A 20,238-nucleotide genomic window follows, 5' to 3' on the forward strand; every position below is an offset into this window, starting at 1 on the left:
TCTTCACTGTCCCCCTAACTTTGGGTAGTCACACCCCATATCGAGGTAACAGGTGAGGAAAAAGTCCAAGGCAGCTACCTCCCCTGGGGAACCCCTCACTTAGTCAGAAATCTACGTGTAACTTTATTTTTAAGAGAGAGAGAAGGAGAGAGAGGAAGAGAGATAAGAAGCATCAACTTGTAGTTGCAGCACCTTAGTTGTTCATTGATTGCTTCTTATATGTGCCTTGACCAGAGGGCTACAGCCAAGCAGTGACCCCTTGATCAAGCCAGCAACCTTGAGCCCCGGCCAATGACCTTTGGGCTCAAATCAGCAACCATCGGGCCATGTCTGTGATCCCACAATCAAGCCAGTGACCCCGCGCTCAAGCAGGTGAGCCCACACTCAAGCCAAATGAACCAGTGCTCAAGCCAGCAACCTCATGGTTTTGAACCTAAGTCCTCCTAACAGAGGTGACAGGAGCCCAGGGGTCTCTTTCTGATACCTGGCCGCCCTGCCAGAGGATTAAGAGAATCAGTTCTCAGGCATCCTGTGACGCAACATAGCACACACCCTGGGAGGCCTGGTCTTACGCCATGGCACATACTCCTTTTCCGAAACAGGAACAGATTTGGAAGGACAGCTCTGTAAAGTACAAGTGTGGCAGCTATGTCCTCATCCCTCCATCCCCACTGCACTTTATGGGCACATGGAACCATGCACATCACTCAGAAATCTGTGTTAAAATTGTAAGAGTAATTTCTATTACTGGAATTCTCATCGATGTAACCTAGCAAAAGAAATGGTTTACAGATTACTGTATAGCCAGGCCTTAGTAGAAATATTTATTCATATTACAGTTAGTTGTCAGAGGAGATACACAGCCATGCTCTGAGTTAAGCTGTGAGCAATATGTCTTAGCTCTTGCATATGCCCCCAAAGCTAGAGAGAGATGGTCCCCAAGAGTCCCAAACATTGGGTAGTTATGGAGGGAGAAGAAGAACATATCATTCGCTGAATGCTGGGGCTGTTGTTAAGGTTTAAGACACTGATATCTGTCTTGGTGGAGAAGGGCTGCTCTAAAGAGTGTCAAGGGAAAGAGACTACTGTGCAGTAAACAGCAGCCAGCTGACCTCCCTCCTGTGGTCTGGGTCTCCAACAGAACATGAAATTCTGGGAATCAGTGGGGGTATGGTGGGGGGAATCCTTCCTGACCACGCTGCCTTCATATTCCTGCCCAGAGCCACTTATCTAAAATAAAAAACTGAAATGAATGAATATGAAAATAAAAAGCTCTAATATAATGATTCTTCCCTTTGTTCAAGTTCAAGCCTTCATATACAGGGTAGTAATGAGATAAACTGTGAAATATGCTGGATATTAAGTTACTCAAGAAAATAAGAGTCCTGGTCTCCGTCTACAAGCTCATTGTGCTCAGGGACAGAAGCACATGCAGCTCCCTGGCAAGCCCAAGGATTAATTAGAAGGGGTTTTCGAAGTATGTGTGCCAAACATAAGCTTATTAACCAGTGCTTCCTAGTCCCTACCCCGTAAGAGAGAAGTGTAGCCAAGCAAAGATTTTTCTATGAGATACAAATGCTTTTTGACACATTTTAATACTGGATTCCATCATGAAATAATCAAAGCCAGTACCAGTGAAACAAGAGTGTGTCCAGAACAGGCCTCCTGTGGGCACTGAGGGGAAACAAATGTAGCATCAGAGTGAAGGGTCAGTTCAAGGAGAGGCGGGAACGGGCACCGGAGCTCTGCGAGCACAGGAGTGACCCCCGCCACCCACTCGTTCTCAATTTAACAGCAACCACCACACGGCTGGGGAGCACTCGCCACATGCCAGACGCGCACTGGGGAGCCTTACGGGTCTGTCTCACTCAATCATCAGAACTCTACTGAACGTGGATATTATTATTATCAATATTTTTTGGACGATGAAGTATATGTAAGTTACCTAGTCAGACAGGATGATTTCAGAGCCTGGTAATGATTCCGTCTCACTGTCTCTGGCAGGCCCAGGAGCTGCCATCTCATAGTGCCCATGTGCAGTTTCAGCCCGAAGGGGAAATAGCAAGGGAAGACAGAAATACAACCAAACAGCAAAGGAGCGTTTATGTCCTATTTTTTAAATGTCTTTGCCTGTACCATCTGGGTGCACTGCCTTTTCAAAAATTCTACTATATATTCTGATGAGAACCCTGGCACTGGATTCTCTCTGGGTACTTTCAAGAATAACTGGGTTATCGATAATAGTGAAGTGTATCTGTCATAGACATGACAAATTTATACGACATTTAAGTCACAATGAAACCTTGTGTTAAAATATACAGTAGGCTGTGAGCCCTATAAAGGTAAGAGGCTCATGCTGCTGAGATAATACAGGCAATAGACGAGTGGAGGGTGGACAGTAAAGATGACTTTATTTAGATTTTAAATCTATGAGCAGGTGACCACAGTATCACAGCAACAGAACCATGGAGTTTCTGTATAAACAGATCCAAACAAGCTCTAACACCGAAGGTTGAAGCTCCAGAGAAAGGACTTTTAAACTCAAGAGGGCACATGCTGAGAGATGCTTGAAGAGGCTGTTGGACGTTTCTGATCAGAGCCCAGCTCAATGGCACAAGTCCCATTATAATGTTCCCGTTTACCTACAGAATCCCTACACTGCAGTGAACTCAGGTTACCAGAAACAAATGTGTCTGCAAAACTGTAAAAAGAAGAAAAGAAGAATACTGTCAGAGAAGTAGCAAAAATCTAGAAAGAAAGGCTAAGGCCTAAGACTCTTAAGTGAGAAATGGACCCCTTAGAAGCTTGAACGAGAAAGCAAATGTCACGTAAAGTATCAGGATACAGGTCATGGACACCCTCCTTGGACAGGCTCTGTTGGCATGCTGGGGGCAGTCTCTATTTCCTGGCTGGGGTGAAACCGATTTAACGTATTCCTTTTCAACAAGAGGTTTCACGAGTACAGTTCCAGGTCGAGCCGTTCCGACCTCAGCAGGGCCCTGTCAGACAGGGAGATTCTCGATCCAACGCCGGTCCTACTAAATCAGGAACTCTGGGCTTGGGCCAGCATTCTGTTACTAGGTGATTCTGATATGCCCTCCAGTTTTAGAACCACTGATCCAAGCAAACCCTGCCTTAAATTGATATACAAAATTCACACAGTAAAGGTGAAACAACTGTTTTCCTTCCTACCAATTTGAAATTCAGTGCCAAACTAAATAAACATAAAAAGTAAAACTCAAAAAACACTATTGAGGAATCTTCAGATGTGAAACGGACCCGACACTCATTTCCTGTACAGAAACAGCATGAGGTGTATTAGGAGTAGCCAATAAATGGAGAATTCCAATAAAAACACAAAAGGCAACATATTTTCGTATTCATGGCCCACCTGAGGATTGTTATAAAAACTGATGACACTACCTGGTCATCAGTCTTTATAATGGACTCAGGAACTCAAAGGATGCATAATTATACTGACCTTCCAAAGATAAGATATTCATATATTTAAATGAGGTATATTTTATATGCAATAATTTCAAAAATATATATTCTTTTAATGACAGTTCCTAAAGCTGGTGAGAATGTGAAATACGTACATCACACCCTGGGGATAGTGGAACTCTCAAGAAAAGCAATTTAGCAATATGTGTCAGGCCATAAAAAATATCCATTCTTTGACTTATTCAGGCTACTTTTTTTCAAATTAAGATTTAATTCCCCAAATGGAAAAGTTATGTGAACCAAGATGTCTATTATAGGCCCCAAATGAAAGAGACAGGATTTCTAACAATATGGAAATGGTTAATAAAATATCATGTGACCATTTAAACTAAAAACAGACTACTTAACAACATTAAAAACACACACAAATAAAAAAGATGTTACAGGATATTATCTATATTATGATTACAACTAAGCAATTATACATGCATAAAGAAGAAGTGAAGAGAGACAGGAATGCTGGAATGTATGGGCAAACTTTCATTTTCTTCTACTCTACTCATTTCTGTTTTGGGGTAGTGATAACTAAGATGTTAATATTAATAAAATAGGTTTGCAAGCAGCGTGGAACACTTACAAGTTTAAGTTTAAGCATTTCTCTGTATGTGTGGCGTGCACGGGAGCACATGAATATTTATGGAAAAGAGGGACTAGAGAAAAAGGGAAATACCAAATTAGTCATTGCAAAGGGACAGTAGCTGATTTCAAATGAGACACAACATACCCTTAGCTCTCCCTAAAAAAAAATAAAAAAAAATAAAACCACATCATAGAGCAGAAGCTTAACCCACGATATTTTAGGAAACAGAAAACAATCTAAATGATGACGCAAGGGGGAAGATAAATAAAAAACCAACCAAAATATTCCCTTCTACCCTTCGTCAATTCTTTCCCCCCAAAATAATGTTAAACACGGGTTAGATCAAGCAAACTACCATTTGTTGAGCTATACTTTAAACTGTGACTCTAATTTCACACTGAACATTAATGACAGCTGATCTTCAAAAACCATTTGGGTTTATGCCTCTGACACAGGGAACTAGTTTGCAACATGAGTTCTTGCGTAGCCCGAATCCCAAGTTTCCACCAAGCTGGCTTTCATCTCCCAGGCTTGTTTGGCACCTCTCCAGCACACCCACAGCTGGACTGCGACCAGCCCGGCCCCGGAACATTAGCTTTCTCTTCATTTGGGGCAAGTTCCCCATCACACGGTTTATCACGACACCAATCCTTCTCTAAGATGTCTGTTAAAATACACTAATTAGAATTAGATTTTCAGTTCCAAGGAGCTCAAGAATTAATAGGAAAGGGGATGGGGAAAGAAAGTCAATGTGCAATTTCAAGCAAAGTTCAGAAATTTATAAATCAGCAAAACAGCCTCTCTGTTGCAAACAATTCTCAAGGCGCTTGAATAAAACAAAATGCAAGTCAGTAGCTCCCAACGATTGAGAAATAATTACCAAGAAAATGTTCGTGACTCCATTAAAAAAAAAAAGTACTTAAAAAGAACTGTCAAGTTATAATGCATGTATGTTTATGTTTAATCTGAAACATTAGCTTTGATATCTTAAGAGAGTTTGTTAAAAGTAAATACTCTGTTGCTAGGGAGAAAAAAAAAGCTACTATGAAGACATGCTAATCTTAATTATCACACACTAAAACTATATTAAGTTACCCTGATCCACTTCCCTCTCAGAACCTCCTACTCTCTGGCTGTGTATTTAGGAAAACTATAATTGCTCCAAGAATCTCAGTCCTTACAAGAAAATACTAGTGGAAGGTGCGTTGGAGCACAGATGTTATAGCCCTCATGCATTCTTTCTTTCACACTTCAAATTCCAGATTCCAGTGGGCCACAGGAAGGTGAAGTATCTTTTGGAAAAAAATATTAATCTAAATATATGGTAGCGTCTTTTGTTTCCTGGAACAATTTCAGACACATTCTCTAAGAAATAAGATTTCCAGTTGTGAAGGTATTTCCAGTTATGAAGAGGTTAATCACAGAAGAGTCTGTTATAATAACTACTTTGTGGGTAGATGGGGCATGTGCAAATTGAAAGAGTATATTTAGTGCTTTCAGAATACAGTGTACTTGAAGTTGAGCAATGTATTTGTGGCTGATTTGGATACATGGAAAGCAAGAGTACGAAAAAGTTTATTGTAGGGGACGCTGGTAAAAATGATTGACAAATGCTTCCCTAACTGCCAAGGCAACACCATTTCATAAAGTTTACAAGGGTACCAGTATAAGGGCTTCCTGAAGGTAAACTTCACTTATACAGCCTGCTTCTTACAAAGAAGTGAATTCTAAATGTACAACCTAATAAGCCTTTTCTCAATAATCTAAACTGAAGTAAAAATATCTAAAATATAATTCACCCTTAGATTTACTTGAGCATTCTTTTCACATTAAACCTCACTTGTGAGAAGAGCAAAGGAGGAAAGGTAGAAAGAAAGGTAGAATAGGAGGGAAGGAGGGAAGGAGGGATGGAGGGATGCAGGGATAGAGGGATGGAGGGATGAAAGGAAGAAGAGAAGAAGGAAGGAGAGACATATGGACCAATCAAAAGAAAACAAAAGAATAACTAGTCTCCTCCAGAAATATTCTTTTTCAACCACTGTTTCCTCTTATGCAGTTAAAATACAATGTCATTGCATTCCACCTACCCATCATGAATCAAATATAAATGCCAACAGCTTGACAAGTAGGAGTCCAGGAACAATGTGGACTTAAATGTTCCTCATGCCCTTTTAAGGGTAGCAGAATCAACAGGACTTGAATAAGGACAATATTATATTAGATCAGATACCTACCATTGCTCACCATCCGCCTGGCCACTTCCCACAAGACAAGTCCAAAAGCCCAAATATCGACTCTCTTGTAAGAATCGAAGCAATCCACCTGGATGGTTTCATCTAGCACTTCAGGGGCCATGTAGCGTTTGGTGCCCACACGTGGGTTGTTCCCCACGTCGAGCTGGTTGGTGCTCTGGGAATGCATGACTGCCAGGCCTGCAGGAAGAACAACAATGTCAGTCAGCTCACTGCCTTCCTCAGAGTTGCTGAAGCCTTTTAAACCATCCCCAACCACAAGCACCCTCTGTGGTGCCCAGGTCACGGTTGCATTACACCCAGAATAACCTCTGGGGCTGAGATGCCCCTTGTGAGGGCTTCTGTGAGAGCAGAAAATGGTCTATAGTCAGAAATAGTCAGAGGCTATTCAGTTAACACATACATGAATGTCTGAGACAAAAAGTTCGAGGTAAATAATGAACTAATACACCAAACCATGATGAGGCTGGTGTTCGAAGTCCACAGAAAAACAGCCTCACATCTTAAAAGGGAGCCTCACAGTGGCTTACCAGGAAGCAAATTGCTCACAAGCTCCACCACAGCTCCCCCTAGTCTACAAACGCAGATTTCAAACAGTGCGAGGCAGAGAATGAAGTAATTTATCACGACTCAAGGGCTACCCCATCCCGAAAGGATGAGCTGCTCCTCTGAACAGCAGTGCTGACCAAACCCACAGGCCCTCCTCTCTAGTCATGTGTAAAGAGAACATTAAACTGGACCTCAAGTCAAAGCACAACTTTCAAGTTAAATAGCTTTGAAGCATTTTCCTAAAACCATGACGCCTTTCAGAATGCCTCAAGTAGAGAGACCTGGTGTTCCCCACAGACTGGACGATTAGACCAGATACACGCATGGCTCATTTGCAAACGGAATTTATTTTTTGATGCATAAACAGACCAACTGAAAAGGATCCTGTAACACTCAGTGAAAAAAAAATACCAAAGTGGAACAAGCAGACCCTGTAAATCTTTGCAACTCAACAATCCTTTGAGGATCCCTCAAGCCATCTGTGGAGAATGCTTCTCCTTCTCCACGGCTCTGGATGTGTGGGCTACTGAGGCCACATAATGCCAGGGAGACAGCACATACATTCTCTCAGCCGCAGTAAGCAGCAAAGAGTACAGCACTGCATTAGGCCAAATCAGACTGGTTTGCTTTCCCCTTCATCATTATCATCAACCCAAAGACTCTATGGTTCTGTGAATACTTCCCATCATGCATGCCTCTCCACCATTTCCAGGACCAAAGAGTGGAAAGAACAGAATAGTAAAAAGGTACAGTTTACACAGAGCATGGAGATACTAGCAGTAGCGATTTAAAAATAAGTCCACAACTTTTTTGAAACTTCCCACCCCCAGAGGTGAAGCTCAATGCCCCATGCCCTAAGTGTGAGCGGGACTAATGAGCAGAATTTGGCATAAATGAGTATACATCTTCAAGATTAGGACATAAAAAACATGACGGCCTCCTGTTTGCTCTTCCAGCTCAGTCAGCAGGCTGCGAGGATGGAAGCAGCCCCGTGGAGACACCCACGTGATAAGGAACTGAGACCTCTTGTCACAGCCAGGTGAGCAAACCATCTTGGAAGCTCCTCCAGCCCTGATCAAGCCTTCCAGCCCCCACTGGCGAATCCTTCTTAATCTTTGATACATTTCAATGTAAACTGCAGACAAAAGAACTCTTTCCTCCAAAGAGTTCAGTATGCACACCACTATACCATTTACTGAAGTTCATCATTTGACTATTTTTTTTGTAGGTAAAATGTAAAGTTCATGAGAAATGCACAAGTCTTAAATATACATTCTCGGGGTTTTGACAAATGCTGTAACATCTAACTCGCCATCGAGACACAGACTTTCCCACTATCCTCAACAGTCACCTCCTGCTCACGCAGTCATACTCGCTCCAGCCCACCCTCGGAGGCGACCATGCTGGTGCATCCTGACTTCACAACGCTTCGCACAAAGTAGGTGCACATGAATAGCACTGGGAATGAGTTTGTCTTTAAAATGGTTTCTTAAGTTGTTCTTCTAAACTATGGCAAAATGATCAACCATCAAAGAGGAAACAAATCCCTAAACCAACTTACCATTTGCCCTGCTAACAGATCTCATTCTCATGGTGTTAGGTTAAGCTCGGTGTAGCTTTAACTGCACTCATTATAAATAAGGTTATTTTTATTTATAGTAATATTATATATAAAGCCATATACATCCTGGACTCATGAAATGTTGGCTGAATAATTATGCTAATAAAGCTGAATTATAATATTCATTTCAGTGGACTATAGACATTCCCCACTCTACTTGATTAAAAACGGTTTATATTCATATCATTGTAGTTACTGTTAAGACTGATAAAGGTGTAGACAGTATAACATACATGATAAAATTTATTTTTGTTTTAAAACATGAGGGATTTGACATGTCGGGAAATTTTATTTCTTTTAAATCCCTTTAAAGTCTTTTTTTTTTTCACTGAGAAATTGTTTTACAATGGTTTCTGTGGGCAGTTTTCATTGGGGTGTGGAAGACTCCACAGGGCAGGTCTTTTCATCTATCTGTTTACGTGGTCTAAGAGCTAGTCTATTTATACTCCATGCAAAGGTGGGAGGCTCAGCACGGGGACCTCAGGGTTTGGTGCTGTGCACTGTACTTCTGTATTATCTAAAACTTTCACAATAGTGTGTATATGTATTGTCCATGTCAATAAATCAATTATGTCTTTCTCACAGGATTCTTATAAGCTTAGGAACAATAAAACATTAATGAAAGAGTGTAGGTGGTTAGGATATAGTTGTTCGCTATGAAATTCTTTCAATTTAACTGCATACTTGAAATTTTCCACAACAAAATGTTGGGAGAGAAAGGCACCAACCTTGTTAACATGGGAATACAACAAAAGTAAAAACAGCAATAAAGAAATATTTGTAAAAATTTACCCAAATCTGCTATGCAACACTGTCCATTCTTCTTAACCAGGATGTTTTTGCTTTTTAAATCTCGATGAGCAATGGCTGGCTTTCCTTGGGTCCCAAATATTTCTATGTGCAAATGTGCAAGACCACTAGCTATGGACAACACTATTCGCAGGCAGCTAACTGTATCCAGAGTAGTCAGCTGAAGATAGTCATACAACGATCCCATTTCATGATAATGTGTGATTAACCACAACTGAGTACTGGAGTGTCTTGATGTCATGTCTGAAGCAATGAAACCTGGAGAGAGCAAGAAAAAAATTAGCAGACATGTAAGAATTCCACATTATAATTCTCAATATCCAGAAATAGTGACCCATGCAGTAGAGATCATCTATACAAGAAATAATTAAACTAACCAACTGCCATCAAAGGCGGTTTACAGGAGCATCATCAACAACAACAAAAATAATCCTTTAAAGGGTACTGCTAATGAACAGGAAAATTTCATACCCATATCCAGGGTAAAATACAGGTGTTTTTTGTTTTTTTGTTTTTGGTGTTTTTTTTTTTTTGGACAGAGACAGAGAGAGATTCAGAGAGAAGGACAGACAGGAAGGGAGAGAGATGAGAAGCATCAATTCTTCATTTCAGCTCCTTAGTTGTTCAAGCCAGCAACCTTGGGCTTCAAGCCAGTGACCCTGCGCTCAAGCTGGTGAACCCGTGCTCAAGCCAGATGAGCCCATACTTAAGCCAGCGACCTTGGGGTTTTGAACCCGGGTCTTCCTCATCCCAGCCCGATGCTCTACCCACTGCGCCACTGCCTGGTCACACTAAAAAATCCTTTTAAAATACTTTATATTGCATTAAGATTCAAATAGAAATAATATTTTTGTGCTTATCCATAATGATAATGCCAAAATCCTCATCACACTGATATTCAAGCACAGACCATTCATCAACTACCCAAAAAGAAACAAAACCTGGAACCTAGACATCTGTATTCTAGTCCTGATCTGCCTGTGATTTGCTGTGTATTTAGGATCTTTGGATTATCTCTATTCAGATGTACAATAATAAAGGGCTCGGTTTATGTTAAATGATTAATAGATTCAACAAATAAAAAAAGAACCAATGAAATACAACAAGCATCTATGATGCTCTTTGTCAGTCACACAGGAAAACCAGATAATAGAGTTTGTTAGCTAAAAAAAGAAGATAGATATAAAAAGGAAATAATCACAGCATAATGTGAAAAGGACTTAATATGTATCTGCAAAGGGCACCATGACCCCAGGGTAGGGAATCATAATTCAGACCAGATGTTACAATAGATTTCAATCAGGAAGTGACAACTGGTCTTGAGAAGTGAAATACTGACCACTGTAAAAAAGAGGTAGCAAAAGATTTTTCTAGCTATCTGTGGGGACTTTTGAGTACACTGAAGGAACTACAGAAGACAGAGGCACGTCCTAACCTATGGAATAAATTGTGATATTTGTGCTTGTCTTTTTTGTTTCAGAAGTGGTTTCCTAACATTACTCTTCTCTATATATATCTTATAGAATAATATTCTTCTCTATATCTTACACAAAGAAGAATGATTTTAGGAAAGCAATTCTGTGCTTTTAATATATAATATATATCTTATAATATACATGATATATCTATATATTACAATACATTTATAGAAATATGTATTATTACAATATATATATCAGATATATCTAAACCTTATGGACAGTAAAGGTTGAGATATATAAATAGAAGATAAAAATTTTTTAAAGACAGATACGGCATGAGGAAGAATGAAATGACTTGCGAAACTATAACGTATAAAAATAAATGCTTAAAATAAAATGCCCTACCATCATATACTACTTTGTAGAAAATTTATGTCACTCTCACATATATTTTCTCATTGGATTTTCCTCAATAGACCAGTAAGATAGATATCATTACACTCGTTTTAGAAATAATGAAGTTGCTGCTGGGAGATGCCAAGAACCACAAAGCTATTAAGTTGCAACCAACCACAAGTTTGATGCTAGCTGTTCTGGTATACCATGTATCTTACACAGGAAACTCTGGGAACACAGAAAGGCCTTCTATTTGATCAGCATCATCAACAAGAGAGGCAGCTATTAATTACCGAGCGCTAACAATGTGCCAAGCATTTCACGTGCAATCCTCCAACAACCACAGGCAGTAGGTAAATTACATCCCTGACATTAAGGTCAGTAATGGCTGCGGGCAGTCTGGCTCTGGAACTCCTAACCCCAAACAAGTTGACTTCTGTTCTACCCATGGGGCATCTGTAAAGTGAACTGATGAACATTTCCACACTCAGATTTCCTACCCTTTCTCCCTCTTCCTCTGAGCTTTCCCACTGCCAGTCTTAGTCTCTCACTCTCTAGTTAGTCTTGGTCTCCATGTGGCTCTTTCTCCCAGAACCCTTTGCTGCTATAATATGAATCAAAATGTGTACTCACACATTAGTAATTCTTACTCAAAGAAATGTTTCTGCTCTCTTATTTTAAATCAAATATTAATCTAATGACTTTCTCAAAAATAAATACCCCAAAATATAAAAGCACCACTCAGAAGAAATTAAATCACTGTTCTATACTTGCAGAGCCTCTGCTGGTTTATCTGCTGAAGGGAGAGCAAACCTTGGTTAAATAAATAATAAATAGATTTTTATTCTCTCACTTTCCCTAAGCCCCCTAGGACTTAAGGAAGAATTTTGTTTGTCCTATTAATTATGCTCTAGAGAACTTCAGGAAAAAATAACTTTTAAATCGGTAAGATTTTTAAAAACTACCTTTCAGGTGTGAATTATATTACTACATTTTCTTCAAAATGCTAGAGCACTTTTATATCATACTTGCATTTTAAGTGAACGCACTCTGCGGTTTGTGGATGTTGAACAGGTGCCGATTAGTTGGAACTCTGGCATAGCCACTGGGTACATTCATAACAGGGAGAGAAAGTGAATAGGGCAGAAGTTACCCTTCCAGGCTCCTCAGGAACTAAAATAAACCCCCAAATCTTAAGTGGAGAAAATCAGAGCTCCTTGGGAGCCTGTTCCTGGTGACTCTCCAGGAACCGGGCACTGGGCAGCTCTGGCAGCTGAGGAGTGAGACCACCACACCGTGGAGCACGGAGGTTGAGTGTTGCGCCCCAGAGCTGAACTACTTGGTTCCTACACTGGTTCTGCCATTCCCAAGCTCAGTGACCTTGCACAGGTCACATAAAATCTCCACTTTGGTTTCCTCGTCTATAAGACAAGGATAACATCATCATATACCTTAAAGGGTTATTGTAAGGCTAAAAGAGTTATCAGATATAAAATATTTCATATGATGCCTAACACATAGGAAGTGTTCAAGAATAGTTGGTGCCTGACCAGGCAGTGGTGCAGTGGATAGAGCATCAGACTGGGATGCAGAGGACCCAGGTTCGACACCCCGAGGTCGCCAGCTTGAGCGCGGGCTCATCTGGTTTGAGCGAAGCTCACCAGCTTTGACCCAAGGTCGCTGGCTTGAGCAAGGGGTTACTCGGTCTGCTGAAGGCCCAAGGTAAAGGCACATATGAGAAAGCAATCAATGAACAACTAAGTGCCACAACGAAAAACTGATGATTGATGCTTCTCATCTCTCTGCGTTCCTGTCTATCTGTCCCTATCTATCCCTCTCTCTGACTCTTGCTCTGTCTCTGGGAAAAAAAAAAAAAGAATAGTTGGTTATTATTATATTTTAAAATAGCCCAGGGTTCAATTAAGACCATAATGATTTTATTACTTAATATCTTTTGTAGGTAGTTTTCTTTACTTCTTATGGATCTCCAGAAATAATGACTAATTAAAATGTTCTGTAGTATCTTTGAGGAGTATGAGAGGGTTCTGCAGATGGAGGGTGGTGATGTTACACAGTTGGAATGTACTCTGCCACACTGAGCTGTACATTTAATATAATTAAAATGGTAGACTTCATGTTATGTATATTTTATAATGTTTTTAAAAGAGTTTAAGACAAGACTTTGGAGTAAAATCCTCAACCTCTTTAGTCTTAGCAATGAAGAAAAGAACGAGCAGAAACACACAGCTTTGGCACAAAGTCACACAGGGGTCAAACAGTGCTGAGAGGAGAAACCGGTTTCCCAAATTTCTGACCACCCCGCCTGCCACTACACAACAGTCTCCATTACTGACTTCTCTGTTGACTTCTGCACCAGACTCAGCAAAAGGAAGAGTTAAAGTGCAAAAGAGTCCACTGAAAAGATACTGTTTTAGAAGGTTAGGAGGAGGATAAACAATGAGGGCCCAGAGTTTCATATGCATGCACGTGTACACAAATACATATGTGTGTACGTATTTCTGTATGTGTGTATGTCATTTAATTATGTATTCTGGGGGACTAGAGTTAGCAATACTCAAGGGTGGGGGAAATCATTATCTGACATCTGAAACACAATATGCTCTTTCAGTGGAGAAGAAAATGCTCACAGCAAGCCTGAAAGTGTATACATCCAGAAAACTGGTAAAGCAGGGAAAGGTTGGACAAAAAAGATTGTGCATTTCTACAAGCTTCTGCAATTAAAAGAACTGTACAGTAAGATCAATCCACTGGCTATAATTATGATGAGTAGGAAGAGTTCATGAATTCAGAATTTCCATGGATCATTAGTAATAAGAAATGGACAATGTTTTGCCCCTGTAATCACGGTAAAAAAAACCTATCTTTTCCTCCCCCTTGTGATTAAATCCAATCTAATAAATATTTACTGGACACCTACCATGTGTAGAGTGTTGTCCTCGGTGCTGAATGAAAAAGCAAAAACAATGGAAATAATTCTTGTCCTCATTGTACAATAGAGTGGTATCATAGGTCATTTAACTTAAGTGCATGGATAAAGTGATTATTTGCATAGTACAGTGATATCTAGAGCACTTTGCTCAATGAGCTTGTGAGCCTCATGAGAATGAGAGGGGACGCTGGAATATGACCTTCCTTCATGAGTCCCAGACCCCCATGTTTCTTAGCATATGTGCATCTGCCCACTAAGAATAATTCTGACGATTCAAGTTCTTCTTGTACTTCACTTCTTTATTTTATTTTATTTTATTTTTTATTTATTCATTTTTAGAGAGGAGAGACAGAGAGACAGAGAGGGAGAAAGAGGAGAGACAGAGAGAAGGGGGGAGGAGCTGGAGGCATCAACTCCTATATGTGCCTTGACCAGGCAAGCCCAGGGTTTTGAACTGGCGACCTCAGCATTTCCAGGCCGACGCTTTATCCACTGCGCCACCACAGGTCAGGCTACTTCACTTCTTCTAACACCATCAACGCCTTACCTGTTGCACAACTTCAGTCTGTTTCAGTTACAGGGGGAAAAATGGAACACTGAAGGATAATTTGGATTGCTGGTGAATTTTCAGCTCAGACCCTAAGAAGCAACTCTGTCACTATATACCCATCCAGAAAACTACAGAGCAGGATACAGAACTGTGGTGAAGAGTTAGAATGCCTAGTGTGATGATTCTCAGCTCCACTATTCAACCTGCTGGTGATGTTAACGTCTGTGTACCTCAGTCATTTCATCAGTTAAAACTAGGAAACAAGAATACCTACCCTCTTATGATTGTGATAAAGATTAAATGAGAAAATGCTCAAAACACAGTGCTTACTGCATGGTAACTGGTCATTATTGTCATTGCCAGCTTTACTGTTGTTCCACGTATGCAGCCAACCGCCACACAAGGCAATGTGTGATAAGAGTTCTAGCAGAGGCCCTGGCCGGTTGGCTCAGTGGTAGAGTGTCGGCCTGGCGTGCAGGAGTCCCGGGTTCGATTCCCGGCCAGGGCACACAGGAGAAGCGCCCATCTGCTTCTCCACCCCTCCCCCTCTCCTTCCTCTCTGTCTCTCTCTTCCCCTCCTGTAGCCGAGGCTCCATGGAGCAAAGTTTGCCTGGGCGCTGAGGATGGCTCTGTGGCCTCTGCTTCAGGTGCTAGAGTGGCTGTGATTGGGGCAGAGCGACGCCCCAGATGGGCAGAGCATCGCCCCCTGGTGGGCATGCCGAGTGGATCCTGGTCGGGCGCATGCGGGAGTCTGTCTGACTGCCTCCCCGTTTCCAGCTTCGGAAAAATACAAAAAAAAAAAAAAGAGTTCTAGCAGAGGTACTAAGTGAGGAGAGTGGAATAGCACAATTAAATTGGAGAGACTGGAAGGGCACTGTGGTGTTTTGATGGAGGAAGGGGAGGTTAGAGGGTGGGACTGGGAGAGTAGGTTATACAGAACAATATGAACAAAGACAAAGAGACCTGAATGTTCATGAAAATCCCAAGGAAGGGCAAATATCAGAAATGGCTGCATGTGGGGATAGTCGTACAGGATGCCTCAGAGACTCCCTGGACCCCCAAATCGGGAGTGCAGTATGCCAGGCTCAGAAGTCACAGGTGTTGCAGGCAAAGTGAGAGTCATCAAAGACCCTCTGAGCAGAAGCACTTCAGCTCTCCAATGGAAGATAACTCATTGCTGAGAGAGGGACTGGAAAGGGGAGACCAAGAATATAAGTGAGGAGGATTAGTTGATGGCTAGGGTCCAAGAGGAAGAGGAAGGGGGAAATCAACAGCAGACACCGAGACAATTCTGTAATGGAACATACCACCATACCGCTGAAGCAAAGCTTCGGACAACAGCTGTCAAACCATTATTCGCAGACAGCTTTACTCAGGTTTAATACTAAATTGGCAGTATATTCGTGCATTACTTAACAAAAGGGATGCATTCTGAGAAATCTGTTGTTAGGCAATTCCGTCACAGTGTGAACACTGTAAAGTGTACTTAGATGATACAGACTACTACACACCAAGGCTATATAGTATAGCCTCTTGCGCCTAGGCTACAAATCTGTATAGCATGTACCTGTACTGAATACTGTAGGCAATTGTAACACAATACTGTTTGTGTTATCTAAACATAGAGCAGGTACAGTAAAAATGTGGTGTAAAAGATAAAATATGGTACACCTGGAGAGGGTACTTACTATAAACAGAGCTTGCAACACTGGAAGTTGTTGAATGAATGATGAGTGAATGTGAAGGCCTAGGACATTACTGTACACTACTGTAGACTTTATAACATTATGCACTTAGGCTACACTAAATTTATATAATAACATGAGATTAAATCAAGCACAAGAGAAAATGATGCAATCGAGAGACAGAGTAAACACAAGAAACATGAGGCTGCTGCTTGTATAACATGGCATACTGTTTTACAGTAAACTTTTCTAAGTAGAAAGAGTACACTCTAAAATAATGATGGGGGGAGGTGGAAGAGGGGAGAGGGAGACAAATGGTGACGGAAAAAGACTTGGGGTGGTGAACACAGAATAGAATGTACAGACAATGTGTTGTACAGTTGTGCACCGGAAACCTGTATAATTTTGTCAGCCAGTGTCATTCCAACAAACTTAATAAATAAAGAGTATAGTATAGTAAACACATAAACTAGTAGCATGGTAATTTATCATCATTATCAAGTTATTATGTACTTAATGACAGAGATACATTCTGAGAAACCTGTTAGACAGTTCTGTCATGTGAACATTGTAGAGTGTAATTAAATGGTATAGAGTCTACTACACACCTAGACTCTATAGTATAATGTTGCATAGTATATGTATGTGTGTGTGTCTGTATATATATATATACACACATATATATAAAGTATAATATATAGTATAACTGTATGTGTTATATCTTTATATCACTGGCAGTGCAGTAAGTTTGTTTACACCAGCATCCCCACAAACATGTGAGTAATGCATCATGCTACAATATTTCCACAGCTACACTGTCACAGAAGATAGACACTTTGCAGCCATTATAGTCCTATGGGACCACTGTTGTATATATTGTCCATAGTTGACTAAATTTATATGGCTCATAGCTGTACTGGAATAGAAATAAATTATGGCAACAGCCTTCTATATGCCAAGCCTAATACAATAGCCATAAAGTGGCCAAAACTTCTTATCTTATACAGGACAAATTCTCTACAAACATTATATCCACCAATAAAAAGCACTCCAAGTAGTATTCATCATAGATGTATTAGTATAAACACATTTACAGAAACTTCTCAAAAACATATAAGCCAATGGATACAAGGAATTTCTCACCCTTTATACTTCCATAGAAGTATTTCAATGAGCTCTTCACATATTTCACAAATGTTTTTAAGCTTTAGTTTCCAAATTAAAATGTATGCTAAATCCCTCTGTAAATCTGAGCTTAAAAAAAGCGATGCCTAGTTTGAGGGAATGTGCATTTAATTACTATGTCCCTGGGTGCTGTGAATCTCTAGGAAATCGTCCAAAGATCTTTCTTAGTTTGATTCAAGTCATAAATATTCAAAAAGGGTGTGGGATAAGTAGAATAACCGATGAAGCCTTGAAGTGAACAATATGGAGCAAATTTCTGTTTAAATAATGACCTGTAGAATAAGAATGAACAATAACAATTTCCTTTTCACCACAGAGAGAACCTTCAAACTTAGCTTCCTTGTAGATTTAAACAAGAAATTAGTATTAAAAAATTAAACAGTATATACCGTAAATGCTCGAGATCTCTATCTGGCTTTTCAGGAGAGATTGGCAAATCCCCATCCACCAAATCAGAGAGGGCAAAGGCAGGCAAAATATTTCTTTCCAGATAAAATTAATGAGGGGCTTATCCGTGTACTTACCCAAAATATTTTCGTGCCTCAGCATCACAGTGTTGTACAGTTCTGTCTCCCTGAACCATGACTTCTCGTCTCGGGAGGAGAAGATCTTCACAGCAACATTCTCCCCTTGCCAGCTGCCCCTCCACACCTCGCCATACCTGCCCTTCCCTGCGGAGAGCGCAGAGGTGACATGGGACAGCAGGACGGAAGAGGGAATCAGTCAAGTTCATGCCTGCAATCCTTAACCCTTTCCACTGTTGACTGGGAAAACTCAACCGGGGAATATAAATACCACAACCTTTTGCCTGTAAAGGTAGCTAGCACCTGCCCTTCCCAGCCACCCCATTGTGATAGCAAATTAAGCACCATCACTATCTGCCCTCTAATGAGTTGCGGATGACAAAGTTTTATATTTAAATTCCTCTATTAAAACGTATGAAACACATGGCTTTTGAAAGCGTATGAAATTTAGTAAAACTCAGAAAATGGTACAGATTATAAGATTTCAGTGTTGTGCTGACAGACAAAACAGGCTCTAGACAAGCAGTGTATAGGAAACCGTGTACGTGGCTAAACTGAAGGGCTTACTTGATTCTTTCCCTTCACACAGGATCAACAGGCACTTTCTACGAGTTCAAATTTGTGAATTTTCATATGCATTTATATTTTTCAAAAAGGAGACTATTACGTTTGAAATGTGTGTCCTGGAGGATTGAAAAGAAAATCACACACCAGCACACAGGAAACAATGCTGTGAAGGAGACCGACCAGCCGCCACCGTCAGCCCTGAAGGGTTTTTTGGCAGAGGATATAGTTCAAAAGAGGATTTGCAAAGTCTTAAACACATAATCCCAGAACAGTTCTGATTTCTGACATTGGTCATGGGTATTTGCTTGTTAGACAACCCTGTAATGCTGCAAGTGGGCTACACTGGAAAGACCAATTGCAGAAGACATTTCCCAGAATGCGGTGACTAGCTGTGATGATTCTATTGGGTGCATGCACCCCACCCCCCAGCAACAACACAACTATCAGCCTATCAGCTTGTCAAATCCATGCTCCCTCTGCCATTCTTCTCCTTAATTACAGATAGGGGTAAGCAGGGAGGTTGGGAGGAGGAGGTGATTACCACGAGACTCGGACCAACACAGGGTATATAATCAAGGGTGAAGACATACGTGGCACCCAGATAACCATGCAGCAGGAGATACAAGCTGCAGTGCAGAAGCTGCTGGGAATCACGGCTGCTAATAAGCAGCTGTCGCACCACCTACACAGACAGGAATACAGCTCTTTGCTGAAAACACTAAGCCACTGAGAACCCAAACATGGAGAGAGAAAGCATGTCTGCCCGGATGACTCACCTGGAACATCATCCAAACCAGCCAATCTAGATGTCCTAATGATAAACAAAGTCCCTACTGAATAGCAATGACTAATCCAAAAGGATGTTAAATGTGGTAAGTGGTCACTGTGAGCCACTGTCAGGGCAAACAAACAGTGTTTAGAGTACAAGATTAATTTTAATAAAGTCAATTAATAAAGCAATTGCCCAGCATTTGTAGCCTGAGTGAAGGCTGGAGTGAAGATAATACAAAATTGGCTGCTAGAAAATGGCAGGCTAGACTCTTCCTGCCTTTGCGTTCCTTGTGTCTCTTTAGTTGCACCTCATGGTCTCACTAGGAAGGACAGAAAAATTTCCCAGAGAATTGTGGACTTTAGAATAAAGTTCCTTTAAGGCTTTTTTTTTTTTTTTTAAAGAAAACAGAGATGGATGTCAGGATAAGTAGACAGAATTACAGTAAAAGAGAAACCTACTTCAATGGTTTTCAAATGCTTTAATGTTGATGAATGCTTTTTGCAAATGCATCCTTATGTAGATGTTGCTAAAAACGGAAGCAGCACTGCCCAGAAATCTTGGCCATGCAGCCCCACAAAGGGGATCCCTAAAGCCTCTGAAATTTGGGGGTTCACCGACTATTGCCTGGAAAAGACTGACCTAGTCCAATTTCGCTTGCTCTTGAACCAAAAATGACAAAATACTATCCAAGCAATTCACCACATACATTTTTATCTAAGACTGTAGCACATGAACACTATAAGCTACTAAAACGGCATTGCTTTTTCAAAGCCTTTAGCACTAGACCAACAAAATGCTGTAAGTGAATTTACATTGTTTCAAAACATGCTGGAGAATATCTAAATAAGCAAAAATAGTATATATGTATTTGC

General features: G+C 40.7%; 1 protein-coding gene across 2 annotated transcripts in view; it reads right to left on the reverse strand.

Moving 5' to 3' along the window:
* ACVR1 (activin A receptor type 1) overlaps nt 1-20,238 on the reverse strand; it is a 131,807-nt gene that overhangs the window by 8,094 nt on the left and 103,475 nt on the right. For both annotated transcript variants that reach the window (XM_066345083.1, XM_066345084.1), the window contains exons 8-10: nt 18,028-18,174; nt 9,299-9,574; nt 6,319-6,516 (exon numbers count right to left, since the gene is read on the reverse strand). In XM_066345083.1, the coding sequence (XP_066201180.1) occupies nt 6,319-6,516; nt 9,299-9,574; nt 18,028-18,174 (621 nt within the window). The remainder of the gene's footprint in view (nt 1-6,318; nt 6,517-9,298; nt 9,575-18,027; nt 18,175-20,238) is intronic.

The sequence above is a fragment of the Saccopteryx leptura genome, chromosome 7 (assembly GCF_036850995.1).
Source record: "Saccopteryx leptura isolate mSacLep1 chromosome 7, mSacLep1_pri_phased_curated, whole genome shotgun sequence".
Classification (NCBI taxonomy): domain Eukaryota; kingdom Metazoa; phylum Chordata; class Mammalia; order Chiroptera; family Emballonuridae; genus Saccopteryx; species Saccopteryx leptura.